This window comes from Electrophorus electricus, chromosome 17 (genome assembly GCF_041902795.1).
Source record: "Electrophorus electricus isolate QZ-2024a chromosome 17, ASM4190279v1, whole genome shotgun sequence".
Taxonomy (NCBI): domain Eukaryota; kingdom Metazoa; phylum Chordata; class Actinopteri; order Gymnotiformes; family Gymnotidae; genus Electrophorus; species Electrophorus electricus.
In genome coordinates this window covers 4832129-4855183 of record NC_137513.1, presented here as the reverse complement: position 1 = coordinate 4855183, position 23055 = coordinate 4832129, and the positions used below count along the sequence as shown (strand labels likewise).

At 47.4% G+C, this 23055-nt stretch overlaps 2 protein-coding genes across 3 annotated transcripts in view; both read left to right on the top strand.

Moving 5' to 3' along the window:
* The window catches only part of pafah1b1a (platelet-activating factor acetylhydrolase 1b, regulatory subunit 1a), a 37749-nt gene extending 34122 nt beyond the window's left edge, over window positions 1-3627 (top strand). The window contains exons 9-11 of the mRNA XM_026997768.3: window positions 540-641; window positions 733-889; window positions 1516-3627. Coding sequence (XP_026853569.2) covers window positions 540-641; window positions 733-889; window positions 1516-1589 — 333 coding nt within the window. The 3' untranslated portion in view covers window positions 1590-3627. The remainder of the gene's footprint in view (window positions 1-539; window positions 642-732; window positions 890-1515) is intronic.
* Window positions 3628-5571: 1944 nt separating this feature from the next.
* On the top strand, window positions 5572-21789 carry mettl16 (methyltransferase 16, N6-methyladenosine). Of its 2 annotated transcripts, XM_026997761.3 has the most exons (10): window positions 5572-5627; window positions 6009-6149; window positions 12679-12866; window positions 13959-14099; window positions 14219-14331; window positions 14497-14639; window positions 16587-16656; window positions 17572-17661; window positions 20740-20913; window positions 21038-21789. In XM_026997761.3, exons 2-10 carry the CDS (start codon window positions 6022-6024, stop codon window positions 21578-21580), a joined length of 1590 nt encoding a protein of 529 aa, XP_026853562.2. In that variant the 5' UTR covers window positions 5572-5627; window positions 6009-6021; the 3' UTR covers window positions 21581-21789. The 2 variants fall into 2 exon arrangements, with proteins under 2 accessions (XP_026853562.2, XP_026853563.2); XM_026997762.3 differs by lacking the exon at window positions 17572-17661.
* Window positions 21790-23055: the final 1266 nt, after the last annotated feature.

Genomic DNA, 23055 nt, shown 5'->3' with positions numbered 1-23055 from the left:
AATGATCCATCTGTGCCATTCCACAGCTTTGGATTTGATATGAAGCAGTAACAAAGATTAAAGTGCAGCGTCTCATCTTTAATCTCAGGATATTTTAGTCTGTATTGGATGAACTATGCACGAATCCCAGACCTCTTTATTTCCTCGGCGATGCTCTAACTGTAGCACTATTTGAATATTTTTATCTCCAAGACCTTCAGTAGATTATCTTTTTTAAATTTTATTTTATTTATTTATTTTTAAATTTATTTATTTATTTTACTGTTGGCTGTTTTTGACTTCTTTATGAACATTAGGATTCTGAACACCCTGCATCAACAACTCATTTGTCGAATGGGGAGTTTTAATTGGATATGTGAAATGTACACCCTCAAAAAAATCGAATAATGCGGTTTGTAGTCTCTAGCTCTGATGCTGAGAGTCAGCTCTCCTCACAGTACTTTTACCATGCTCTATGAATACCCCCACACACTGTGCTAGCTGTGTTTTACACATGCGTAGTCATCTCCATGCCTCTTACTACTTTTGTTTGTTGCCAGACAAAGAAGAGTGGGAAACCTGGACCTTTTCTGCTGTCCGGCTCCAGAGACAAGACTATCAAAATGTGGGACGTCAGCACTGGCATGTGCCTTATGACTCTGGTGAGTGAAGCAGCTGAATAATGCCATGATTCTCAGTTCTGTACGTTTCTTTGAGCTGTGCATGCCGTTTGATAACTGGTGTCTTGCACAGGTTGGCCATGATAACTGGGTGCGTGGAGTGCTCTTTCACCCTGGTGGAAAGTTTATTGTGAGCTGTGCCGATGACAAGACTTTGAGGGTCTGGGACTACAAAAACAAGCGCTGCATGAAGACCTTGTGTGCCCATGAACATTTTGTTACCTCTCTGGGTACGTTTCTGGAGCAACTTTCAGTCACTCATTGTTGTCGAACTAGTGGTGATTATTTATTTATTTATTTATTTATTTATTTATTTATTTTTAATGCTTGCCTTTTGTTCAAGACACCTCTGGGCAATATAAACTGCTTCCCCCTGAAAGCTTTTACTGTGGCGCTTAGATGTAGACTAGGTGCTACTGGGGGTGTGAGCTGGGGATTGTGCATCTCCTGGTCACACAGCAGTATCCTGAGGGCGAGGGGGAGGGGTTGAGTGTATGAGCTCTCCAGGCCCTCAACTGGCAGAGCTTTTTAGTGGATCAAGGCTGAAGAAGTCTTCAGAGATGCTTCACAGCCTATTTAACCAGCTTCCTAGGAGGCAGCCTAAAGCCTCAGTCTACCCCTTGCAGTTGTGTTCATTTGTTTTGGTGTCAAACTTGAATACACCTTTATCTTTTCAAATACATTCACGTTACGGCAGACTTTTTTTTAAATTCCTAACAACTGTTCTTTAATATGTGGTTTTCAAATGCTCAACAGTGAAACATTTTTTACACACACATAATAAATGTCTTGCTTCCCAAAAAAAATAGCTTCATGTTATAAACACTTATCTACATAATCTTGCCTCTTTCTACAGATTTCCACAAGGCTGCTCCGTATGTGGTCACCGGGAGTGTAGATCAGACAGTAAAAGTGTGGGAATGTCGCTGATCTTACCTGCAGGACACCACAGCTACCATGCCTCCTTTACTCCTGACCCATTCCACCCCGTACTCCACCTCCTCTGGATGCACTCGACCTAATGGCTCTGGTTCAATAACTCTTGTCCTTTCATGTAAATTATTCAGGATGTTGATTGAGCTATTAAATGTTACACACACACACACACACACACACACACACACACACACACACACACACACACACACTTACACACACACACAAGTAGTATTCTTGCATGGTGAATCCAAAATTGTATACTGTAAATTTACATAACGTTGTCTAGAAGTACCATAGGTTTAACACAGGCTGAACTTTCATTCAGCCTACTGAAGGCATAAACTGACGGGGTTAATGTAGGGCGCTATACTGATAAATTATGACAGTGTTGTCCTTGTTTGTCGTCTTTTTTTTTCTTTCTCCTTCCCTTCCCGAATTTTATTTTTTGATGTTAGTTTTTTTTTTTACTTTGGATACCTTTCTTTTTGTTTGGTTTCGTTTGTTGTTTGTTTTTACCTGTCACTGTTGTGGTCTATTGGTGCCTAGCTTGATGACCTTTTGAGGGGGAAAGACAACAAAAAGGAATACCTATAATCCTTAGATGGCGACTTGTCTATGGGGCTTGTTTTCAGAATAATCTGTAGCTTTGTAACATCATTTCTGAAGTGTGCTTACCATTCTCTTATTGTGGACCTAGATCTTTTAACAGCTGCATCCTAGAGTGATTCAAACTGTTGTCTTGAAATATTAGGGAATAAATCTTTGTATACTTGTCATGAAATGTCCTACTGAGAAAAACCTAGACATGTGATCTGAAGGGCTGAGAGAAGAACCTTACTTGGCAGTCTGCAGACTAAAATTCCTTTTTTTTTTTTTTTTTTTTTTTTTTTTTTGCAGAGACATGCCAGGCTAAATAGTGGGCAGCAAGATATATTCTTTATTTTCTTGTTTTTAAAAAATAAAGGGCATGTATATAAGTAAGCAAAAAACGTTTGTGAAGATTTGACCCATGTTAGCTTTTGTCTTCAGAAGCACTTTGACAAGTGCTTTACAAACAACAAAAATGTCTAGAAAGTGCTTGAATTTGGCCATTGGGTGCTCTGACGATGTGTTTAAATAACTCCTTGACTTTAAAGACCTCCTTCTCACTGAGTTGAGTTGATGTATTCTTGGCTTGTGTTTCTACTCTGCAAGAATCATGTAGACCTAACATTTAAATTGTCTTGTTGCCCCTTTTGGCAGATAATAGCAGGTGTTCCTGTATAATGTAAAAGTAGCCCTCAGCTTTCACCTAAGAGACACATGACAAGGGCTCAAAGTATTCCCCAGCATTGTCTAAGGGATGAGCAAAGATTTTCTTGAAAGTGAAAGCCAGTTGAAATCAGAGCTAAGTTTGCCACTGTAGGAAACTCAATTCCGTACTGACTGACAGGTTAATGGTAATTTTTGTTTGTTTGTTTTTGTTAGAGGAATCTAACAAAATGCTAGCAACTGTTATGCTATTTGTTGGCTGTGCTCTCTGTAGAAAGGCTTGATGGAAGCTTCTACTGTAAAGGGGTTTTCACGTGGTAGACCACAGCTGCTCTGGCCCAACATGGGCACTATCGGCCCAAAGAGGAGCAGAGCGCTAGTGACTCTGTGAGCATCCCAGCAGGAAAACATCACAAGTTCTCAAGCTATTACTGATGTCTTATGAGTAGCACATTCTCTCTTGTTCATCTTGCAATCTGTGTGGATAAATGTAAAACAGACACTATGGGAAATGATTTAATACATCCCAAAAATGGAGAAAAACCATTCCATATCTTGTTTAAAAAAAAAAAAGAAGCCTGCCTATGTTTGGCAGAAAAATTTAAAATTGAAAAAGGAAAAAAAAAAAAAAGTTGCACATCCCTTCTCTCGTTAGACCTTTGGTTCCACCTGACTGGAGGTTAAAGCAATTTAAGACATTAATAAATGCATAAACATATCGTTTTAATTAGCTTTTTCATTACAATGCAATTATATAATAAAGAATTCCACTGCTTAACCAGTCTGTTATCTAGCGATTTCCTGTTTGTGTGTGTGTGTGTGTGTGTGTACTGGATGTACCTGCTGCTGCTGGAAAAAAAAATGATGGTAACTAGTTTGAGATATGTACCTGTCAACATAGCACTGCTGCATGTAACGGCACTGAAGGTTGAGCTGTCTGGTGGGGTCTGGAGGTCCAGGTAGCACTGAATTTAATGAATAATCTCAGGCTGTCCTGCAGTGTCTTAACTAGGTAAATCTGTCAAATCTATAACTTCCATGGCAAAAAAAAAAAAAGAGAAAAAACTCATTTCTTCACCTCTTGACTGGAGAAGGGAATATCTGTGTATAGTATATAGTGCAGTTAACTAATGATTCCAGACACGGGCACCCTACCAGATAGGTCAGCTGGCATGATAACTGAAGAACTCAGTATGTGGTTGTAGGCAGACTGATCTGTGTGTGTTGTGAAGGAGGTTGACTCTGTCTTTACATAGTGATGGGATTGCGGCAGACTGAGGGAGAAGTGTCCACCCAAAAACAAACACCATTGATGCCTCTTACAAAGAAAGGGGAAAAATGGTAGAGATTACAATAGTTAAATCGACTTGCTTTCTTGTATCTCTGTATTGTTCAGTAGGACAGAAAAGTGGGCCCTGGTATGCTGGGGCTTTTTTTGTGCTTAAAGCAAGTTGAAACTACACCAAAGGGTGGACTCTCTGTACAGGTTTAGTCTAAACTGGGGTTGGACCTAAACCACAAAAAGCAGGGATTTTGAGAGGGAACGTCCTCGTTGGACAGACCTCTCTTCTGATGCATGATATCCTGCACTGCTAAATACCACCAGGTCACATTGGAAGTAATCTTAACAAAAGTCTCCCAGATTATTGTGCTCTTGCTCATGGTGTCAGCTGCTGATGCTCCTCAAAAATAAAAGCCATCTTTCAAAAGCACTACTCCCTCTTGACTGGCAGACTATAAAGGTTTCGATAGGGCCATAGGTCTAATGCAAAATCAAGACTACAAGAAAAATGGGCTTCTCTCTTTCAAACGTACACCTAGCTACTTTTCCTGGTCTGACAAGGGAAAGTGAAGAAGAGTTTATTTTACAAGTTCACAATTGCGGCGAACACTTGCTACATCGGCTACAATGCTTCTATGTGCCCTACAAAAAAGTCACGTTTGCCACTCACAGGTCCCAAGCAATCCCAACGCTGCACTTGCTGGATGGACTAATGTATATAATGTTTGTGGGTGCATCCTCCAGCCAAGACCTCACCTGTCAGGTCTGCTTGTTTGTGAATAGGTCGGAGGCTTCAGCCTTCAAAGCTCTAACTGGACTTTTGCTTTGGTATCACTGTTCACACAGCCAATTGTTAACAATATATCTGGTTGTCATTGTTTGCAACATAATTAAAGGGAAAAAAAATGTCAGTGGTGTCTCTCTCTTTATAGTGATGCTTATCATTGTGAAGGGCAAACAACAAAATATGACTTTGGTCAGTGGTCTTTGTAATCTAGTATTTAACTCAGTTACTTTAGTTTCTCATTCCAATGCACTGCATGTGGACACTGAGAACTACGTTTCAGATGAGTAACCAAAGAGATTATTTGATAGTGTCACAGTAGTGTGGGTTTCCCAGCCTGCACACTGACAATGATACTCAGTGATGCGCCTACTTCATAAGGAAGCATTCAGATGAGCTGAATAGTAAATGTATCGAAAAATAAAAACGACCCATTCTGGTGCAGTTATGTCTGGGGCTGGATTGGAACACCTATTATTGAAAAATAGTTCCTTCTGTCTCCTCTTATAATATACATAATTAGTCTGCATAATATGCAGATTTGACATTAAAAATCGTTAAATATTACATCTATAGATCAAAATGCATTCGTGTGAGCCTCAATGTGGTTGGGGCGAGTTACGTCATATTTTGCTGTCGGCGCAGATTTGTGACACAAACGGAACCGACACAACGTTGAAACAACGTGGGTTGCAGACGCCCGACGCTGCAGGTAGAACTAGTGAAGATCAATGACACGCAATCAGTTAATACATTACTGACAGTACTTCCCAAAAGAGGTTGCAGGGTACTGTAGCGCTGCTTTACACGTTCAGTCTCATTAAGCCATGCTCCTCAGCTTGCTAGCATAGTTGTTGTGCATGTTTTAGCTGGCTAGCCCATCTTATTAGCTAGTTTGCTAGCTAGGTTGGTTCCTACGCCTTTGTGAATGCATGTTTAGCGTGTTGGACGTAGCACGTTATCTTACAACAACATTGCAAGCGCGCGTTTTACTGTCTTGCCTCCTCTGATTAAATGGAAGTGTTCACTAGCGTTTGTATTAGAGTGCATTGCGGGCCTAATGTATTGCACTGTTTGTAAACTGCTTCGACAGCGTGTCAAGAGGAATGGCACTGAATAAATCCATGCATCCTCGAAATCGTTACAAGGACAAGCCACCAGACTTTACCTACCTTGCCTCCAAATATCCAGACTTTCAGAAGCATGTGCAGACCAGTTTGGTCGGCCGGGCGACGTGAGTAAACGCTTCCCTCCGTATCTCCCTTCATAAGCATGTATTGATGTGGCTGAGCCACTGTTCACTGGTGCTCGTTTTAGTGGCAGTTAAAGATTTTTTCGGTGATGCTGTGGCTGCTTCATCGCTTACCTTTGTATGTAGTGGAGGATAATGAATTATAGCATCAAAACTCTGAATTTCCACAGTTGCATTAGTCTGCAGTGTGAAGCTTCTTGCTGACACTGGCAGTAGCAGTGATCTGAGGGCTTATACAAAAAAGGCTAGCAACGCTTAGTTCTGTATGCTCTATTTCTAGCTCTTTTTTCTGCAAGATTAGGTTTTTCCCCTCTTTCTTCAGGCTGGTCATTTGTTCAAATGTCATGAATCAAACTCTACATCATCCTTCAAAACACCTCAGTATTTCCATTCTCTTTACCTCTTGGTATTTGCTCTGGTACTAAGAGGTGCACACCTTTCTGAAGAGTATATTCTGAAGATCTCTGACCTGGCCAACCAGACTGTGTAAGAGAGAGAGAGTAAGGGCCTCTACTCCAGCTGCAGTGCTGGTGTCAGTCAATGAGGGAATCTCTCTTGCTCCAGGGCTTGGCTCAGCTGCCTGTCTCTGTCTGGAGTACACCGTCTGCCTAGCCTTAGGGTTTTTACACACACACGTGCGCATGTGCTCTTCTTTTTTTTAAAAGGTATGGTTGTTAGTGAGGCTATTTACTTGCTTTTGACTGGCAGCAAGATGACTATTTCTGTGACTAGTGGAAATTGAAGACACTGCTTCTTTTTTGAACACTGCGAGGCTTCCTTTTTGTCTTTTATTGTGTAAAAGCCTTCAACAAAGCCCCACAGTGACTGGAAGGGAAGAGAAAACCCACTGCCACAAAGCTTCGAAAGGTGGATGAAAGGATCTGATAATTGGGACACCAAGTGATATCGAATACCCAGAACCATGTTGCTCACACAGTGTGTGCCCTGTCCGCTAGCATTGTTAGGCTCAGAGAAACCCCACTCCCTCAGGGTGGTGTCACAGCTGGGGTGACCTGAGATTTTACGGGCTGGAAATTTAAAAAAAAAAAAGTCATTCTCTGTTGTCCCTCTTATGTTAATACCTAGTTCAGGTGTGGTTTCAAGTGCAGCTAAATGGCATATTTGTGTTGTGTGTGTAATTGACAACTCAGAAATTTAAATTATTTTGAAAAATATTGTGGTAGCAGTACAAGCTGTAAAAAAGTAGAATATTTCATAAAACTGTCATGCTATGTTTACAGTTGTGAGAACATCTGCACAAGAACATGTCTTCATTTTGGATATCTGTGCACCATAACCAGTCAGGAATTTTCACTATTGTTTAATTAGGATGGAGAGATTGTTGCACTGAATGTCTTACCTATAGTAGTTTTTCAAGAGTTAAAAAAAAATCACTGATCTTAAAATCCCAATTTTACATCGCCTCCATTTTTAAAATTCTTTCAGGGCATCTTTGAGTTCTTGATGGCATACCGCGCAACCCTCAGAAACCCGCTTCTCTTTTGTTCAGCTCTGTTCAGTCTCTTCTGGGACGAAGAGACACGTGAAAGTGTCCCTGCACGGTCAAGGGGATAAATAGACAGCCGTGCTGTGGAGCTCTCCACAGACAACTGGGCACCTGGAGAGGTCCAACCGAGAGCGCCTGCTGTGCAGCACTGCCTGCCCCTCTTGCGCGCTCTTCATCTCAGTCTCTCGCACTCTCTCCGTTTCAGCTGCGCTGTCAGGTCTGGCTGTGGAGGCTCTTTTTGATGATGCAGCATGAAAAGAGCCCCGCATCGCGGGCCTCTGCCTTTGATTCCCTAATAACGATGCTTTTGGAAGCTCAAACAGCACCCTGCAGCTACTTGGCGCTACGCTCTAATTAGCGGGGCGGCTACCGCTGCTCGCCCCATGCTCGGCTCCGGCTCGGAGACGTCGCCTCTTTCCAAGAACCACCGGCTACGCGTGGCCGCGGCACCTGCATGTCTGGGTCCGAGCAAGGATCTCTCAGTCCGCAGGCCTTGGAGATGGAGATTTCATACCTGGTGTCCTTGAAATGCACATCAGCTCCTCATGTTTAATGCATGCAAGCACACAGCCAAGCTCCCACAATCCACGTCACCTATTTCTACAGCAAGCCTCGAACATTTGAGGCTTAGGCTGATGGTCTTGACCCAGATCTGGGTCAGATGCATTTATTATAAAAATATATTCCATATCTTTTCTGATATCATTATGCTAGAAGGGGCGTATTACTTAGCAGATTGCCAGTGCAACCCCAGTTTTACAGATCATGTTGCTCTCATATTTATTGGCGTTACAAGTGCATACAATTATGCGTTTATACTTTTTAAAAGAAATGTGTGCTTCCAAAGTAGCTGTTTTGCACTGTGCATTTGCATGTGAACCTGGTATGAGGCATCTTTCTGGGTAGCGTCTCTTTGATTGAGTTTACTCCTGCAGCGTGGCAGGGGGAGCCTGGCTGTGTTCACACGTCTCTGATGGTTTTTAGCAGGCTGTCACAGAGGGCCCCGGCAGCTGGGGCCCTGTTGGATCTGCACTTTGCAGTGTGTACGTGCTTCCCTGCTTGAACTAGCCCAAACACGCACGCGGCTGTCCGTCTCTTTGTCAGGGCGGTCTGCTTGTGCAGAAAATGGCATTGTGTAAATGTAGATGAATTCAGTGTGCCGGCGTCCGCGGCAGCTGTCGGTGTGTAAGTGTGTCAGGATGTGTGGGCGTTCAGCGAGAGTGTAGCTGCCTAAATGCTCCCGGCATTCTTAACAGGTGCGAGTTACAGTACTCCCCCTCCACCAACCACACCGCCCTTCTGTCTAGGTCTTTGTTTGTTTCTCTCATTTTCAGACACACTTCCCCTCTCTCACATTCCCATTTGCTCACTCTCCCCAGATGAACACACTTGTATTAAAAAATGTTTTTTTGTTTTTTTTTTTTTTAAATCATTTTTTAACTAATCCTTTCCCTAACCAGGACTTCGCAATGCATTTGCACAAGTTATTTCCCAGCTTTGGGATTTACACAGCTAATAAGTCTTTCAGCTGCACTCCTGTATCATTAGCCTATCAGTTGATAGTAAGTCCTCTTCCACTACGGGCTTGGCTGTGCTTCTTAGATAAGCTTCCTTGCATTTTTTTTTTTTTGCTAAGTGTCTCCAGCAGGCATTGGGAAGATGGGGTTAATCTGCAGAGACGGTACTTCTTACGGGGGATGGAAAGGGTAGCACGGGAGACAGAAGGCATATCCGCTCAGCCCTCTCTTCATACTTCAGCTGGGGAGAGAGGGAAGTTTTGGGCCACAGATGTCATCCACGGGGAAAAAATAAGGGCGAGATGAGATTAAGAGGCCAAAAGCGGAGAGATCGCGTCCGTCACGAGCGTACGGGCGGGCGGGAGCATTAAAAATTTAGTTCTTGGTGACATTTAACGCTCAGTTTTGCTTTCTCCCGTGAAAGAGACGCGGAACGTTTCGGGAGCCGTTGCGGGCTGGAATAGAGCAGCATTAATCTCCAGAGGCGGCTGCCGTGGAGGGCTGCATTATTGATGCGGAGGAGGGTCGTCCCCGGCTGAGGGCTCTCGTCTCGAAACCAGGGGCATAATTGAGGCGTTCAGCCTCGGCTCACTTTACGAATGGGATGAGCGGATGAGTTTGGGTTCTTCCGGAGCTTCGCGCTGCCCCCTTCCTCTCCGCCGGCGACACCCCACAGCTCCTGGACGTTCCCGACACCGTAGCTGCCTAGACGAGGCGTGACTTGTTTGTTTGGTTAAATCCACATTAGCATTATTCCCGAGCGTCGGCGGCACCCTCTCTCTAAATGGCTATTAGCTGTGATTCGCTCTTTCCGCGTGGATAATAGCCTGCTGTTTTGTAACACTTTAAATACAATTGAGTTTAAAAACGGAAACTGGAACATGTTCGTTGCAGGTTGAGACGATATCTTGAACAGAGGTTGGAGGTGCTTAGAGTTTATCTGGGTCTAGAACTGACGGTTGACGTAACTTGGCTGCTCGCAAGACGGCCTGGCGTTCAGTTTGCAGGTTATACGGTGGGGAATTCTCACGTCTTTTGTTCTGAGATTTAAGAATGCCTCCGGTTCTGGAGGGGTTGTGAAGGTGACAGAGTACGGAGCTATTGTTTGTAAACCAGCACCCCTCCGTTCGGTGAAAGCCTGAGAGGAACGTCTATTATCTCGCTCTCAGACGGCATCGTTGCAGACCCGGAGCTTTTCGCGCCGCGGCGAAGACCGCGGGGCCAGTGCTCTGTGGCCGGCGTCAGCCGTGGCTAGCCGGCTTTGTCGCCTAGGAGACGCTGGCCTTTCCTAGCGCAGGGCGGGCTCGGCGTCGCACGCCGTCCACGCGCGTTCTCGGCGCTCGCGCCCGCTTCATTCCAGCGCGGGCCAACCGTCACCGTGGAGACGGCGCGCCGAGCAAGGCGCCGCAGCGTTCTGGTCGTCTCCGTTCACTACAGGCTATAACTAGAGGGCAGCAAGGCGGCAGTCACCTCCGACCACACATTACGACCTGCCCGGGTAACACAACAAGAACAAAGACCTGGGCTGAACGTCGCTTGTACGTTACATGGGGACCAAGTGTCACGTCTAACGTCTCTCTCTCTTTCTCCTTCTCTCGCTTTTCTTCACCAGGCCTTTTCTGTCTGATGCCCACGTGGCTGTTTCTGTATTTTAACTTTCCTCCCCCTGCTTTTCTTGCCGGTGTAGGTGGCCCATTTAAGCGGTTACCATGGCAACCGTTAATGACCACCTGATTCATATTTAATACAACGGTCACCTCCAGGGTCACATTCATATATTAATGGACGTGGCGAAAATACTAAATTAATTAGAGCTAACCTGGCTGCCACTTTTGGATGAATATTTGTTTGTTGAAATTGCCAGAGGAATGTGTTTTAAAATGTAAAGCTTTTAAAGTTGGTCAGATTGCCAGAGAAGTGTTCACCCAGATGAGATAAGATGGGTGTTTGGCTGGGATGCGGAGGATGGGGGTGGGTGGTTATCTTGCTCATGTCTGGTCTTTCTCCTTAGTTTGATCCCTTTTATATTTATATTTTTGCTATCAGGACTGAGATCACAGAAGAATGATCCAGAGGCTCTTGTAGGGAGGATGGACAGAATGCTGACGTTGATCACTATCCCAATGATAAGACATTAAGTTAAATCAGTACATTTTGTTTGTCTTGTCTGACGGTATTTTGAACACTTTCTAAGGGAACATGGTTCCCTTAACCAACAAGAACACACACAATAGAGTTTAGAGAAGGAAATCTTGACTGAAGACGTCCTTTGGCTTTTTGAGGAATAAAAAGGCATTTTCCCATGTGGGAGAGTAAAAGAGGAAAACATATTACCCCACTTTCCAGTTCTTGTAAAGTTATCTTTATGTACATTATACTTCATCTTTAAACATTACTGTTGGTTAGAAATGGCTTCGAAACCCTGCTGTAGATCTCACCCTTTCTGAAGCTAATTGTGCATAGTTTTGGTGTAGCTAGGTCTAATTTGCATTCCGTGACCATTTTCAGTCTGTTTTCCACGTTAGTCTGTTTTTAGAAACCTTCCTGTTTAAGTGAATATTCCTGTCAGTGATCCATGGATTGCAGCCCCTTTTCCCACTTCCCCAGGAAGCTCTTCCTGACGCCTCTCCTGACACATTCAGAGTTTTTCTGGGGCTGCAACACCTCCGGTTTGGAATTCCGCTTGCTGGCACCCTCGACAGTTTCTTGCTTTCTCATAATATTTTATTGCTGGAAGAATGTCAATTGTTTAAATAATTTGAAGATGGGGACAAAAGATGATGTGCATGTGTGAACCAAGATTTCAGTTGCTTCAAAGGTGGTGTTTTTTGTTTTGTTTTGTTTTTTTTTGGGGGGGGGGTGGTTATCAAGCCCCTTCCTGTTTTCTTTGAGATTTGTGTGAGTGAGAACTGGGCTGATAAGCTCATCTCTGCATGTGTTTTAGGGGAATGTAACAGGCTGGCAGCTAGACAAGACCACAGCGTTTTACATGCCATGACTTGAATCCATGCTTTCATGCTGAGACCCACGCGCGCGCACACACACACACACAGAGCATACACAAGCCTTTTCTTTCAAAGGTGCCAGCCACCCCACCTCGCTAGGAACCGTCTAATTGCATCTTGGGAGGTGTGAATGTAGACGCCTTAATTATAACTACCTTCCCACGTTCCCTCTCTGCTCGGTGCGTGTTCCCTGCACTGCAGAAAGCATTAGTGACTGAGCCGGGGGTGTAAGCTGAGGACTCCCCAGTGTTGATGATGCACGCGTTCGCGCCATTATAGAATCAGTGCAAATGGAGAAGCGCAGGGCATTAGAGTCTCTCCGTCGGTGTGTGCGTCCGTCAGGCCGTTTCACTGGTGGACATAATGCAGTGTTTTAGAACAGGACTTATTCCATCTCTTTTTCTCTCTGTCTCTCTCTCTCTCTCTGTTTGTTTGTTTCTCTCTCGTTCCTCTTTCTTCTCTCCCTGTCCGCTGTCCCGCAGGGTGAACTTCAAAGACCCCGAGGCGGTGCGCGCCCTGACATGCACCCTGCTGAAGGAGGACTTTGGCCTGACCATCGACGTCCCACTGGAGCGCCTCATCCCCACCGTCCCGCTGCGCCTCAACTACATCCACTGGGTGGAGGACCTGACAGGGGGCCAGGGCAGCCCACGCAGTGGCATCGACATCGGTACTCGCTACCGCCGCGCTTAACGCGCACGCCCCTGCTAATCCTGCTCATCGGGCCTCGGCCGAGGCGCTGGTGGGTTCACTCTGAGGCAGGCGTCGCGTGGGAAGCTGGGCTGTCTTGGCTGTGCTGGCGGTTGCTGGTTCTTTCAGTCTAGACAAAACCGCTCCGCCAAATCCCCCCCCCAGCAGGTCCTCGTCCCTGTCCATACCCGGCATTCTCTGTCCTCTCCTGGGTCTGTCTGGGGAATCAGCTCAAATCCTCATGCAGCTGTCCCAGTGTTTGTCTTCCCTATCACAGTTTCTCGGCCCGTTATTACGCGAGGCTCTCTGTAACTTTATATTGAGTTAGGTCCCCCAGTGAAGACCTCCGCATCTATTTGCGGTTTACTGTCACACGTGATGAATTGGCGCCGGGGAGCTGCTTGGCTCTGGCCACACAGCCTTGTTTGTATGTTCGCTGTCCTGACAGGAAGCTTTTGAAGCGTGGGTGACTAGATAATGGATGAGCAGATCTGGTCTGCCTTCCCTTTATTACATTACAGACATGATCTGTCAAACTTTTGTCCACCTCTGTCCATTCAGACAGCTCATTGTACTGAATGAATCACATCCATTAGGCTTGTAAAGTGTGAATTAACCTTAAAATCTTTCTTTTCTTTTCTTTTTTTTTTGTATATATTTCAGTTTATATTCCTAGTGCATCAACAGGACTTTTTACCAGTGAAATACCAAATTCTGCTCTTTTGTTAAACGGTGCTATTAAATATTTGTTTTTATTCATGCTTTTTTTTTTTTTTTTTTTTTTTTTTTTTTTTTTTTGCTTGTCAGTTTGTTTGTTCTATATGTGGTTTATTGTGATGACACTGCTGTATACTGGCTACAAGTGACAGTTGACGTGGATGTTAGTGCTGATGATGACATCTGTGACTAATCCATTTCTTTGGTCCAGTGAACTTCAGTTAGCACAGAGTAGTGTAGTTACATTTGAAGGTTATTCTGTGCAGCTAAAGGAGGAGTAATGTCTTTAGCAGTGCGAGTTGGACTCACTCTGTCTCTTTGTCTTCGTGTGTGTGTGTGTGTGTGTGTTGTGCAGGCACGGGCGCTTCCTGTATCTACCCCCTGCTGGGAGCTTCTATGAATGGCTGGTACTTTCTAGCCACAGAAGTGGATGACATCTGCTACAATTACGCCAAGAAGAATGTTGAGCAAAACAACATGGCGGACCTCATTAAAGGTGCGTTCGTGTGCGAGGGCGCGCGTCCCCGTGCGCGTAAGCCGGTGATGAGTGTCCTGTATGGAGTCTGCTCCCCCCTCCTGTGCACTTTGACCATGGTGCCGTGTAACATGTTGCAGTGGTGAAGGTACCCCAGAAGACCCTGCTGATGGACGCATTAAGAGAGGAGTCTATAGTTTACGACTTCTGCATGTGTAACCCTCCATTCTTCGCTAACCAGTTAGAGGCCAAGGTACCGCGCCGCCTTCTCAGATCGCACGGCTTTCTTCAGCTCTGGGGTGCCCCCAGGCGATTTTCTTTTCTTTTCCCACTACAAGCTTGATTTGCCTAACGGGTCTGCCTTGCAGGCTGCGGGCTGTCACGCTGTTCTCAGGCTGTGTTTTATGCGCCCGATCAGGGGGTGAACTCGAGGAACTCTCGCCGCCCTCCGCCCAGCTCTGTCAACACGGGCGGAGCGACGGAGATCATGGCAGAGGGCGGAGAGCTGGAGTTTGTGAAAAGGATCATCCATGACAGTCTGCAGCTCAAGAGGAGGCTTAGGTCAGACAAACACATGCGTGAGCGCGTGCACACAGACACACACAGACCCGTGTTCGAATCTCGGGGGCGCCGTCGGCCAGCCATGACGAGGGCTCCGATGGAGTTAAATTGGGCATGTTTCTGTGCTGAGAGGCGTGTACTCTCCTAATTTAGGTCTGTAATGGGACACGCAGAAAGTCACCCAGCGATGTATACCGGTGTGGGCTGACACCCTGCTCGATGTCTTTACATCAAGACTTAATGCTTTTATACATTAACATTGTACATTACATATGTAAATATGGTGGTTTTTCTTTGGGTCTGTGTGTTTATATGCTGTTGTCAGGTATGCTGTCAGATAAGCTGTATAGCAGTTTTGTCACCAACTGTTTCAAATGTGCTTTATAAGTAAAATTGACATGCATACTGGAAGTGCAGCTAGGGGCAGGACTGACTTAACTGCACACGGCGGACACTCCGCTACCTGCCGCACTTCAGTGGAGTGATCCGTGATGGGATTCCACCCGGCGTGAGCAGCAGTAGCTGAGGGCAGCATGGGCCTGCCACACGAGGGTCGGGTGGGCTAATCCCAGATCATCCCAAAGCTGGGACGATACCGTCATCCAGAGTTTGTTTAATTAATTGGCAGACAAAGTAAACAATTACCCATGCAGCCCATCAGGAGCAGCTGTGTGTGTGTGTGTGTGTGTGTGTGTGTGTGTGTGTGTGTGTGTGTGTGTGTGTGTCTCAGTGTCAGAGCTGTCAGCAGAGCACTGGAGTGCAACCAGCAGGGAGGGGGGAGTGTGGCAGTGCACATTAGACCTGATTAACAAAGCCCCACCTGGGACCCCTAGTAGACTGGAGGGTGTTGGCGTGCAAGAGGGGACTGTTTTAAGATTTGCAGGGTTTTATCTTTGTGCAGGTCTATGGTCTGATGGTCTGTGTGGGTCGAGCTTGTATAGCCGAGTGAGCGACTTCCATCAGGGGGCTTTTTGCTCTTCATCTTAGTATGTGTACGCTCAGGACTCCTGTCTCCGGCGGGACCACTGCGTGTGCACATATAAACTTGTGTGTGTGTGTGTGTGTGTGTGTGTGTGTGTGTGTGTGTGTGTCAGCATATCTCAGAGCGAGCGTGTGCGCGCGTGTGTGTGTGTGTGTCTGAGTGCTGGCAGGTGCCTGTAGACTGAGCCAGACCCTCTGATTGGTCTAAAATCACACTTCCTCTTTAACTATGCACATCTGTAATTAGTGCAGGTCTTCATCCAGGCTCCCCCGTCCTCTCATACACACATTCCCTATACACACACTCTAAGTACAGCCCTGATTTCACACAGTGCGAAGGGCTGCATCTTATCGGCACTATAATTATCCTGCTTCCTTCTAGTCAGTTAAAGGCGAGAGCAGTCACTAAGTGATTGTTTACTGCAGTCTAGGCGCTGTTCGCCGAGCCGCCATCAGCGGAGGCTGTTCCAGCCTTCCTCCCGCCTCCCCCTGCTCCACAGAGCGGGGAACATCTGTGCATATTAGGACTCTTTAATATTTCATACATCAAAATGAAACGAGTTCTGGAGGCCCCTCGGGCTTCCCTGGCACGGGTGCCCCCCTGCTGCCGGAGAGCAGGCAGGGCAGGGCAGGCAGGAACTTACGACGGCTTTCTCCTTGTACGTTTGCTGATGGAGGGAGGAACCTGCCTTCGTCCTCCTGTTGTCTGCTCACGCCCACCTCTGTCTGTAGAAGGCCCAGGTGTTGGGTCCCAGAGACGAACTTTAGGTTTTTCTTTGTCTCCCGTGCGTCTGTAAAGCTCTCGACCTGCTTGGGGGAAGTGAGATCAGTTTCGTTCCCACAGCCGGCTCGGGTCTGCATCCGGGGCTGGAGCGGTGGAGCGGTAGAGCGGTCTCTGTGTGCCCCTGGCACTGTCTCTGTGTCCCGCTGTCTCTATGTCCCGCTGACACTGTCTCTCTGCTGCAGGTGGTACAGCTGCATGCTGGGGAAGAAGTGCAGCCTGGCGCCTTTGAAGGAGGAGCTGAGAAAACAAGGGGTGAGTGGCGCTTTAGACTCGGCGTGTGTGTGTGTGTGTGTGTGTGTGTGTGCGCGCCCGCCCGCCCGCATGGCTTTCTCATTCGTTCCCTACAGCTTCATCCAGTTTCTCTTCACTACTGACACTTCAGGTTAATTGAACTGAATCAACTTTCCTTGTGTCCAACACAGCAGCGCCCCTGACGGGCTAAATTTCATTAGCTCATTAGCCATTATTAGCTCATGCCTCCCCACGTGTGGGGGAAGCCCCTCTCCCAGGGAGCAGGAGCTCTGTGCTCTGCTCACAGGTTATTAGGCTGGTGTCACTCACCGGTCCATGTGCCTCCTCCCGTCCTCTGCTCATCTGGAGGTGTCGGGGTGCTGTCGCCTCTCATCAGAGCAACGGGGTGTTCTGCTACAGCCGCCCCCCCCGTGCCTTGCTAATGGGCCTCTAATTAATATGCTAATGATGCTCCCCCTTTATCCTTGCTGCCTCTTCATCTCTTCCTTTTGCTTGTCTTTTGTTTAAAAGCCCTTCGCTCGTAGGGGTATTGGGGGGGGGGGGGGGGGGGCACTCCTCCACACCTCTCAGTAGCGCAGGAGATGCGTGAGGTTGCAGCCCGTAGGAGTGTGCGATTTAGTACGATCTCTCCAGCACCCGTGTGTCAAACCTGACGCACCCCTAGCACCTGGCCTCCCGTGCCCCTGGAGAAGAGGCTGTTTCACACCTGGGCATAGACTCAGATCAGGTGGAAACGAACTGAGTGAAGCCCTGTAAACTCGTTAGATGCGATAGTCGCACTCGAAAACCAACGGAGTCGAGCCCCGATCCCTCATTGACGGCGAAGCGGTGCTTCGCTGGGATTTTAACATTTTTGTTCATGTTCGGATTGTTGATTTCATTGCTGGTTGCTCCTTTTCCTGCTCGTCCAAACAGGTCCCCAAAGTCACTCACACGGAGTTCTGCCAGGGCCGTACCATGCGCTGGGCGCTGGCGTGGAGCTTCTACGAGGACGTGACTGTGCCGGTGAGTGGTACCGACGGGCTCCCTCTGCCTTCCCTCCGCGCCGCTGGCAGAGGTTCCTGGGAGACGTAGTTGCGGTGCACCGGGCAGCTTGGTGCACATGAGTGTTGCTTCGGCGGAAGGGAAAGCCGGAGCTGAATTTTTCTGGCCGTGCCGCGCCTGTGTGAGCAACGCGGGCGTAGCCCATTCCGTCGGGCATGCTTCTAAGGCTCGTGTGACTTCCTCGGCTGTCGTAGCCTGGCAACGGTCGCCAGGGCAGCAGGGCTGATGTGTGGAGCCATGCTTTTCGAGGGGGAGAGGGAGGGGGAGAGAGAGGGGGGGGAGCTGTTCAGGTGTTTTGTTTTTTGTTTTTTTATATAAAACTCCCGAGTCCCACATGTCTTTCTCCTCGAAGGCACTTGAGCAGAAAGATTGGCCTACATTTGTCTGCATGCAAGTCCACGTACACACACAAACACACACACACACACAAACACACACACACACACACACACCCTGTGAATAAGAAAACATTGGAGCTGTGTGGACATGTTCAGCTTCACATGGGCTCTTATCTGCATCATTTTCAGTATTATCTGCACCCATCTGTACCTCCCTCCCATCACACACACACACACACACACACACACACACACCCACGCAAACACAGCGTGCAGAGCTTCTCACGTTGGCGCTTGACGGTCGTTTCCTGAGGCCAGCTGAGCCCCATTAGCAGACTGTGTGAAAACCAGATCGATCTGAATGTCAGGTTGCTCCATAATCCACGTGTCAGATGTATGCCAGGAGCAAGAGCTTCCTTTTACACACCATGTCTCAGATCAGAAGAGTTCTTAATTACAGAAGGCAGTTCTTAATTACAAAAATAATAATAATTAGAATATTTACATTTATTATTGGATATGCTTGTGGCTTTGGCAGTGAAGTAATTTGATGTCATCTAAAGATTTAGGCTTATTTTTACAGGCATCATGGATTAAATGAGTTTTGAGTAAACAGCACAGCACTCCGGCAAGGTGCTCATGATGAGGGCACCCGCCGAGTGTGCGTGTGGTCCTGCACTGCTCCAAACATGTCCGGCATGCGAGCTGTTGGAGCAGTTGATGTATGGCGAGGGTGGAAAGGTCAGGTTGGGGGCGGAGCCAGTGAACAGAACAGCACTTTCAGGAGGATGAGAGCCACCCATCAGCTCTGAGTTTAATGATCGCTTTGCCACTGGCGTGTGTGTGTGTGTGTGTGTGTATGTGTGTGTGTGTGTATGTGTATGTGTATGTGTGTGTGTGTGTGTGTGTGTGTGTGTGTGACGGCCGTCTGTCTGCGCATACTCTGGGTTCGTGCTGGCATTAGCCGCTCTGCCAGAGTGGTGTGGGCATGTGAGGACCTCAATCCGTGTCTTCCACACAGGAATAGAGAAGTCCATGCCTGCAGTGTGCTCTGCACAAGCACACCGATTTGATGGGTTTTATTGATTTTTCTTGGGGGGGGAAAAAAAAAATATATATATATATATATATAGCAGAAGACTCAAGATGACTGGCAAACACTGAGACTATCATGAGGAGCACTGAACCGGGCTTAAGCACTTTATAACACAGAGCAATCAATAGAGTGTCATGCTTTGTGCTCCATTTGATACTTTGCAGGTCGGTAACGCGCACACTGCTGGGTTTGCTCCAGACGCCAGCTTGTGGACTGAGGGTGACATCACGGGGATGGACAGTTTTGAAAATGACTGCAAGGTTATATTAAGCAGCTTCTGTTGAAGCCAGTATGAGGCGTCTAGTAGATTAATTGAAAATGGGCAGTTAGATTGTCTTTTACCTTATTTATCAAGAACACTGTCACTGCATTACAAAAAGGCTTAAAATGGCTCCCCCTGGTGTCCTTTTTTTTTTTTTTTTTTTTTTAAAGATTACACATTGTAGTGTGACTGCTGTGGCGTGTGCGTGATCTCACACAAACGCTCTGTGAGCAGGGGGTGGGGGAGAGACCTATGGCAGAGACTCTGAAGGTCTTGTCCTACACCAGCACTCGTGCAGGTCTGTGTTTCAGGACGGTGCAGGACCCGAGGTGTCCTGCAAGCGACTCGAGTGTTTTCTTGTACCGACTAGGGATGCTTAGTGAAGCCAGCTCTTTGTCTCTCCAACTCAGCCCCCCCCCCCCAAACACACACACACACACACACACACACACACACACGTCCCTCTCTCTGCTCTTGAGTGACTCAGCCCTCAGTCATGATGCTAGCTGGCATTTAAGAGAGCAATGAAGAGGTGGAGGGCTTTCTCCCACTCCCCTCTCCCTTCATGGCATTTTACTGTATGTGGTCTGTGGGTTTCAGCCCTGGGGGTGTCTCGGTTTGGGTTCGCCGTGAGGGAGACAGGCCTGTGTGGAATGCTTGCCATGCCTGTGGATGCGTGCGTGTGTGCGTGCCCATATGAGCACACTGTAGGCTTTGTAGAAATGTGATCTGAGGCTCAAGGCTTGAAGAAGGATGACGGTCCCATCGTCGCGTCTGTCCTGACCTCATTCTCGTTGGAGACTTTTTAAAAGAAAAAAGAAGAAGAAGAAAAAAAAGCTTCAAAAATGCATCAGAGGACCAGGAACATTCATGCGTGTGTGTGTGCATTTTAGTTCATGTTTCACTGAAGAGAGACGTGTGTGTTCTTGATTACAGGAGTGCGTTTTTTATGCTCCATACTCTTGTCCTCTGCTCTCTGGTATGTCCATCTCCGCGTGTGTCGAGCTCCAAATTAATGGCACAACCATGCAACTCGGGACAGCCGCGGTATATTTACCCTGTTTACTACCATGTAAACCAAGGTCGTAGATAGCTGGAACAGCCACGCCTTTGACATCTTTTTTTTGCACGCTACTGCCCTCTGCTGACCACGGCACACAAAAATGGACAGCTGTGTGCTGGATGTCTGCTTCTTTTTTGCGGCAACTTATGGCAACTCCGCTTCTGATCAACGTGATTCAAAGTTTCTTAATGAGGTCACCTTTTGTATGTCTGTGATGAATTCTTATCAACTTTTCAGTCAGCTAAGGGTTAAAAGCTGACTGCATGTCTCTGTGGTTCAGTCTCCACCGTGTAAGAAGCGTAAGCTGGAGAAGGCCCGTAGGCCCCTCACCTTTACTGTGCAGGGGCCCACGGCAGCAGAGCTGCACGCCCAGGCCGCCAGCATCGGCCGCGCACCAGCTACCCCAGCAGAGAGCGTCGCCGCCTGGCTGGAGAAGATTCTCACAGATCTGAAGGTACATGCACGCACGCAGGCTACGTAGTATGTTGGAACTCAAACTGCTGTCATCCCCCTCATTCCGCTTTTCCTTAGCAATGGCCGGTCAGGCGGTCACGTGTGGGTGCACGTTTGTGTTGCAGGTGTTGCACAAGCGTGTACCCTCCGGCGACTCGGAGCTGAGCCTCTTGCTGACGGCCGTGGAGAACACCTGGGTCCACGTCCGGCAGAAGCGCCGCGAGCAGGGACGCCAGCTCCGCGAGCTGCCCCGAGCCCAGCCCCTCCCAGGGGGCAGCCCACAGCCTGGATCAGCGCTCGCCCCCGCCTCCACTAGCACCGATGACGGCTCAGCCCAGGCTGCAGCAGACGACGCCCCCGAGCCCCACGGTGACGGGAAAAAACCAGATAGGCCGCAGGAGCCTGAGAGGGGTGCACGCGACTGTACGGAGTCCCCGAGCACTGCCACGCCCAGTGCCCATGTGCGAGGGGCCAGCAGCCCCAAGGTCTCCCTCGGCCCCTGTCTGGCCCCTTGCTTTCTCTTCAAGTGCCTGCTGAACGTGACGTTGGAGGAGAGCAACGTGGTGGTGGAGATGCACTGGGTGGAGGGCCAGAACAAAGACCTGATGAACCAGCTGTGCACATGCCTAAAGAACTTCCTCTTACGCCAGGTAGCCCAGCCCATATGAGCATGACCCTGCTTGTTGACGTCTCCTCCAGGCTCCGCCTCCCACGGCCAATGCTCCGCCTCCCACGCAGTGCTGTCCCATAATGATTCGTGAGCCACACTCGAGCCATTTGACTTCTTGTAAGTCTACCGGTGTGTTTGTAATGAGTGTTTAGTTTACTGAGTATATTTGTTGGCTTTAATACATTTGGAATAAATATTTTAATTACATTTTTCAGTCAGTATCTTGCTTTCTTTGAAATTTCAGTTTTCACTGTCTTGTCTAAGCCTGTCCTGTTAGTATGAAAACTGGTGTGTTCATGCCATTTGGGAGATGGAAAGGAATTTACTGTGAGCTATTGAGATGAAAGGCCAACACAAAACACATTTCATATTTCATGCTGGGGTGTAATTAGCCTAATGCATCATATAAGCACTGGGATGTCGGGATACTACTGGACAGGATCGTCAGTAGCTCGAGCTTTCACTGTCTGCGCTGGTCAGCAGTGCAAAATATTTTGTCATGAGAGCAATTCACTTGAGTGGATGTTCATTGTTTGTCTGCTGTTTCATTTAACAGGTTTCCTTCCTAAAGGATGTATAATCTGGAGTTTTTGATATGTAGCACAGGTAGCACCCCGTGGATCAGTAATTGTGGTGACGTATTAATATAATGGTCAAGCTCTTTGGGCAGCACTACACCTTTTAATAATGGAGGATGTTTGTTCTTTGTGTGTTTCCTGTCTAGAACATCTCTGGTTTCCTTGCCGGAAGTCTGAAATCATCCACTGAGGTCCAGTATAGAGTCGACAGGGATAACAGGAAATCGGGGGGGGGGGGGGGGGGGGGGTGCGCTAGTGTGGGGGTTCATGCGAAGCTCTCTCTCCAGACCTGGAGATGAACCTCCAGCTGTGATCACAGCTGCGCCAGACACTCAAGTATGGACTTTGTTCCTTACTTGCAGTACATGTGAGAATCATGTGGCTGTTTTGGGAGTGCGAGTTTGCTTGACTGTGTGTGCGCGTGTTGAGGGTGCAGTGAGTTCACTGTGTAGGGGAGTTGAATAACAGTACACTAATGGTCTGCTAACAAACATGTAGAGAAACTCACATATGTCCTGATGTATGCTCCTGAGGATTTGAGCATTGATAGGCCAGTTTATCAAGACTCGTTACTGGGCTCATGTTTGGTCATAGCCGAACACTGAAATGCTAAAATGGCTCACCTTTATCTTGACAGTAGAGTGCCTCTGACCTCCACTAAATCACTTGAGACATAATGCTGCATTACAGCAGGAACAGGTACTCTTCCTTGAAAGGGAGCAGTTGCTAGGCAGTTCAGGGTGCCCCCAGGCCTGTTTTGAACACAGCCCACCATGCCACACTGCTGCTCCTGAGGTTTCCTGCTGTCTTGCTGTACAGTATCTCTCCATAAACTTCCATGGGTACAGCCAGATGATTCAGCCCTACGTGCAGTGTGTGCATGTAACGGCAGAAA

Coding starts and splice junctions, on each gene's coding strand:
- mettl16 (XM_026997761.3), top strand. CDS start 6,022: ATGGCACTGAATAAATCCATGCATCCTCGAAATCGTTACAAGGACAAG. Junction 14,640..16,586: donor CAGCTCAAGAGGAGGCTTAG/GTCAGACAAACA, acceptor TCTCTGCTGCAG/GTGGTACAGCTGCATGCTGG. Junction 20,914..21,037: donor AGATTCTCACAGATCTGAAG/GTACATGCACGC, acceptor TTTGTGTTGCAG/GTGTTGCACAAGCGTGTACC.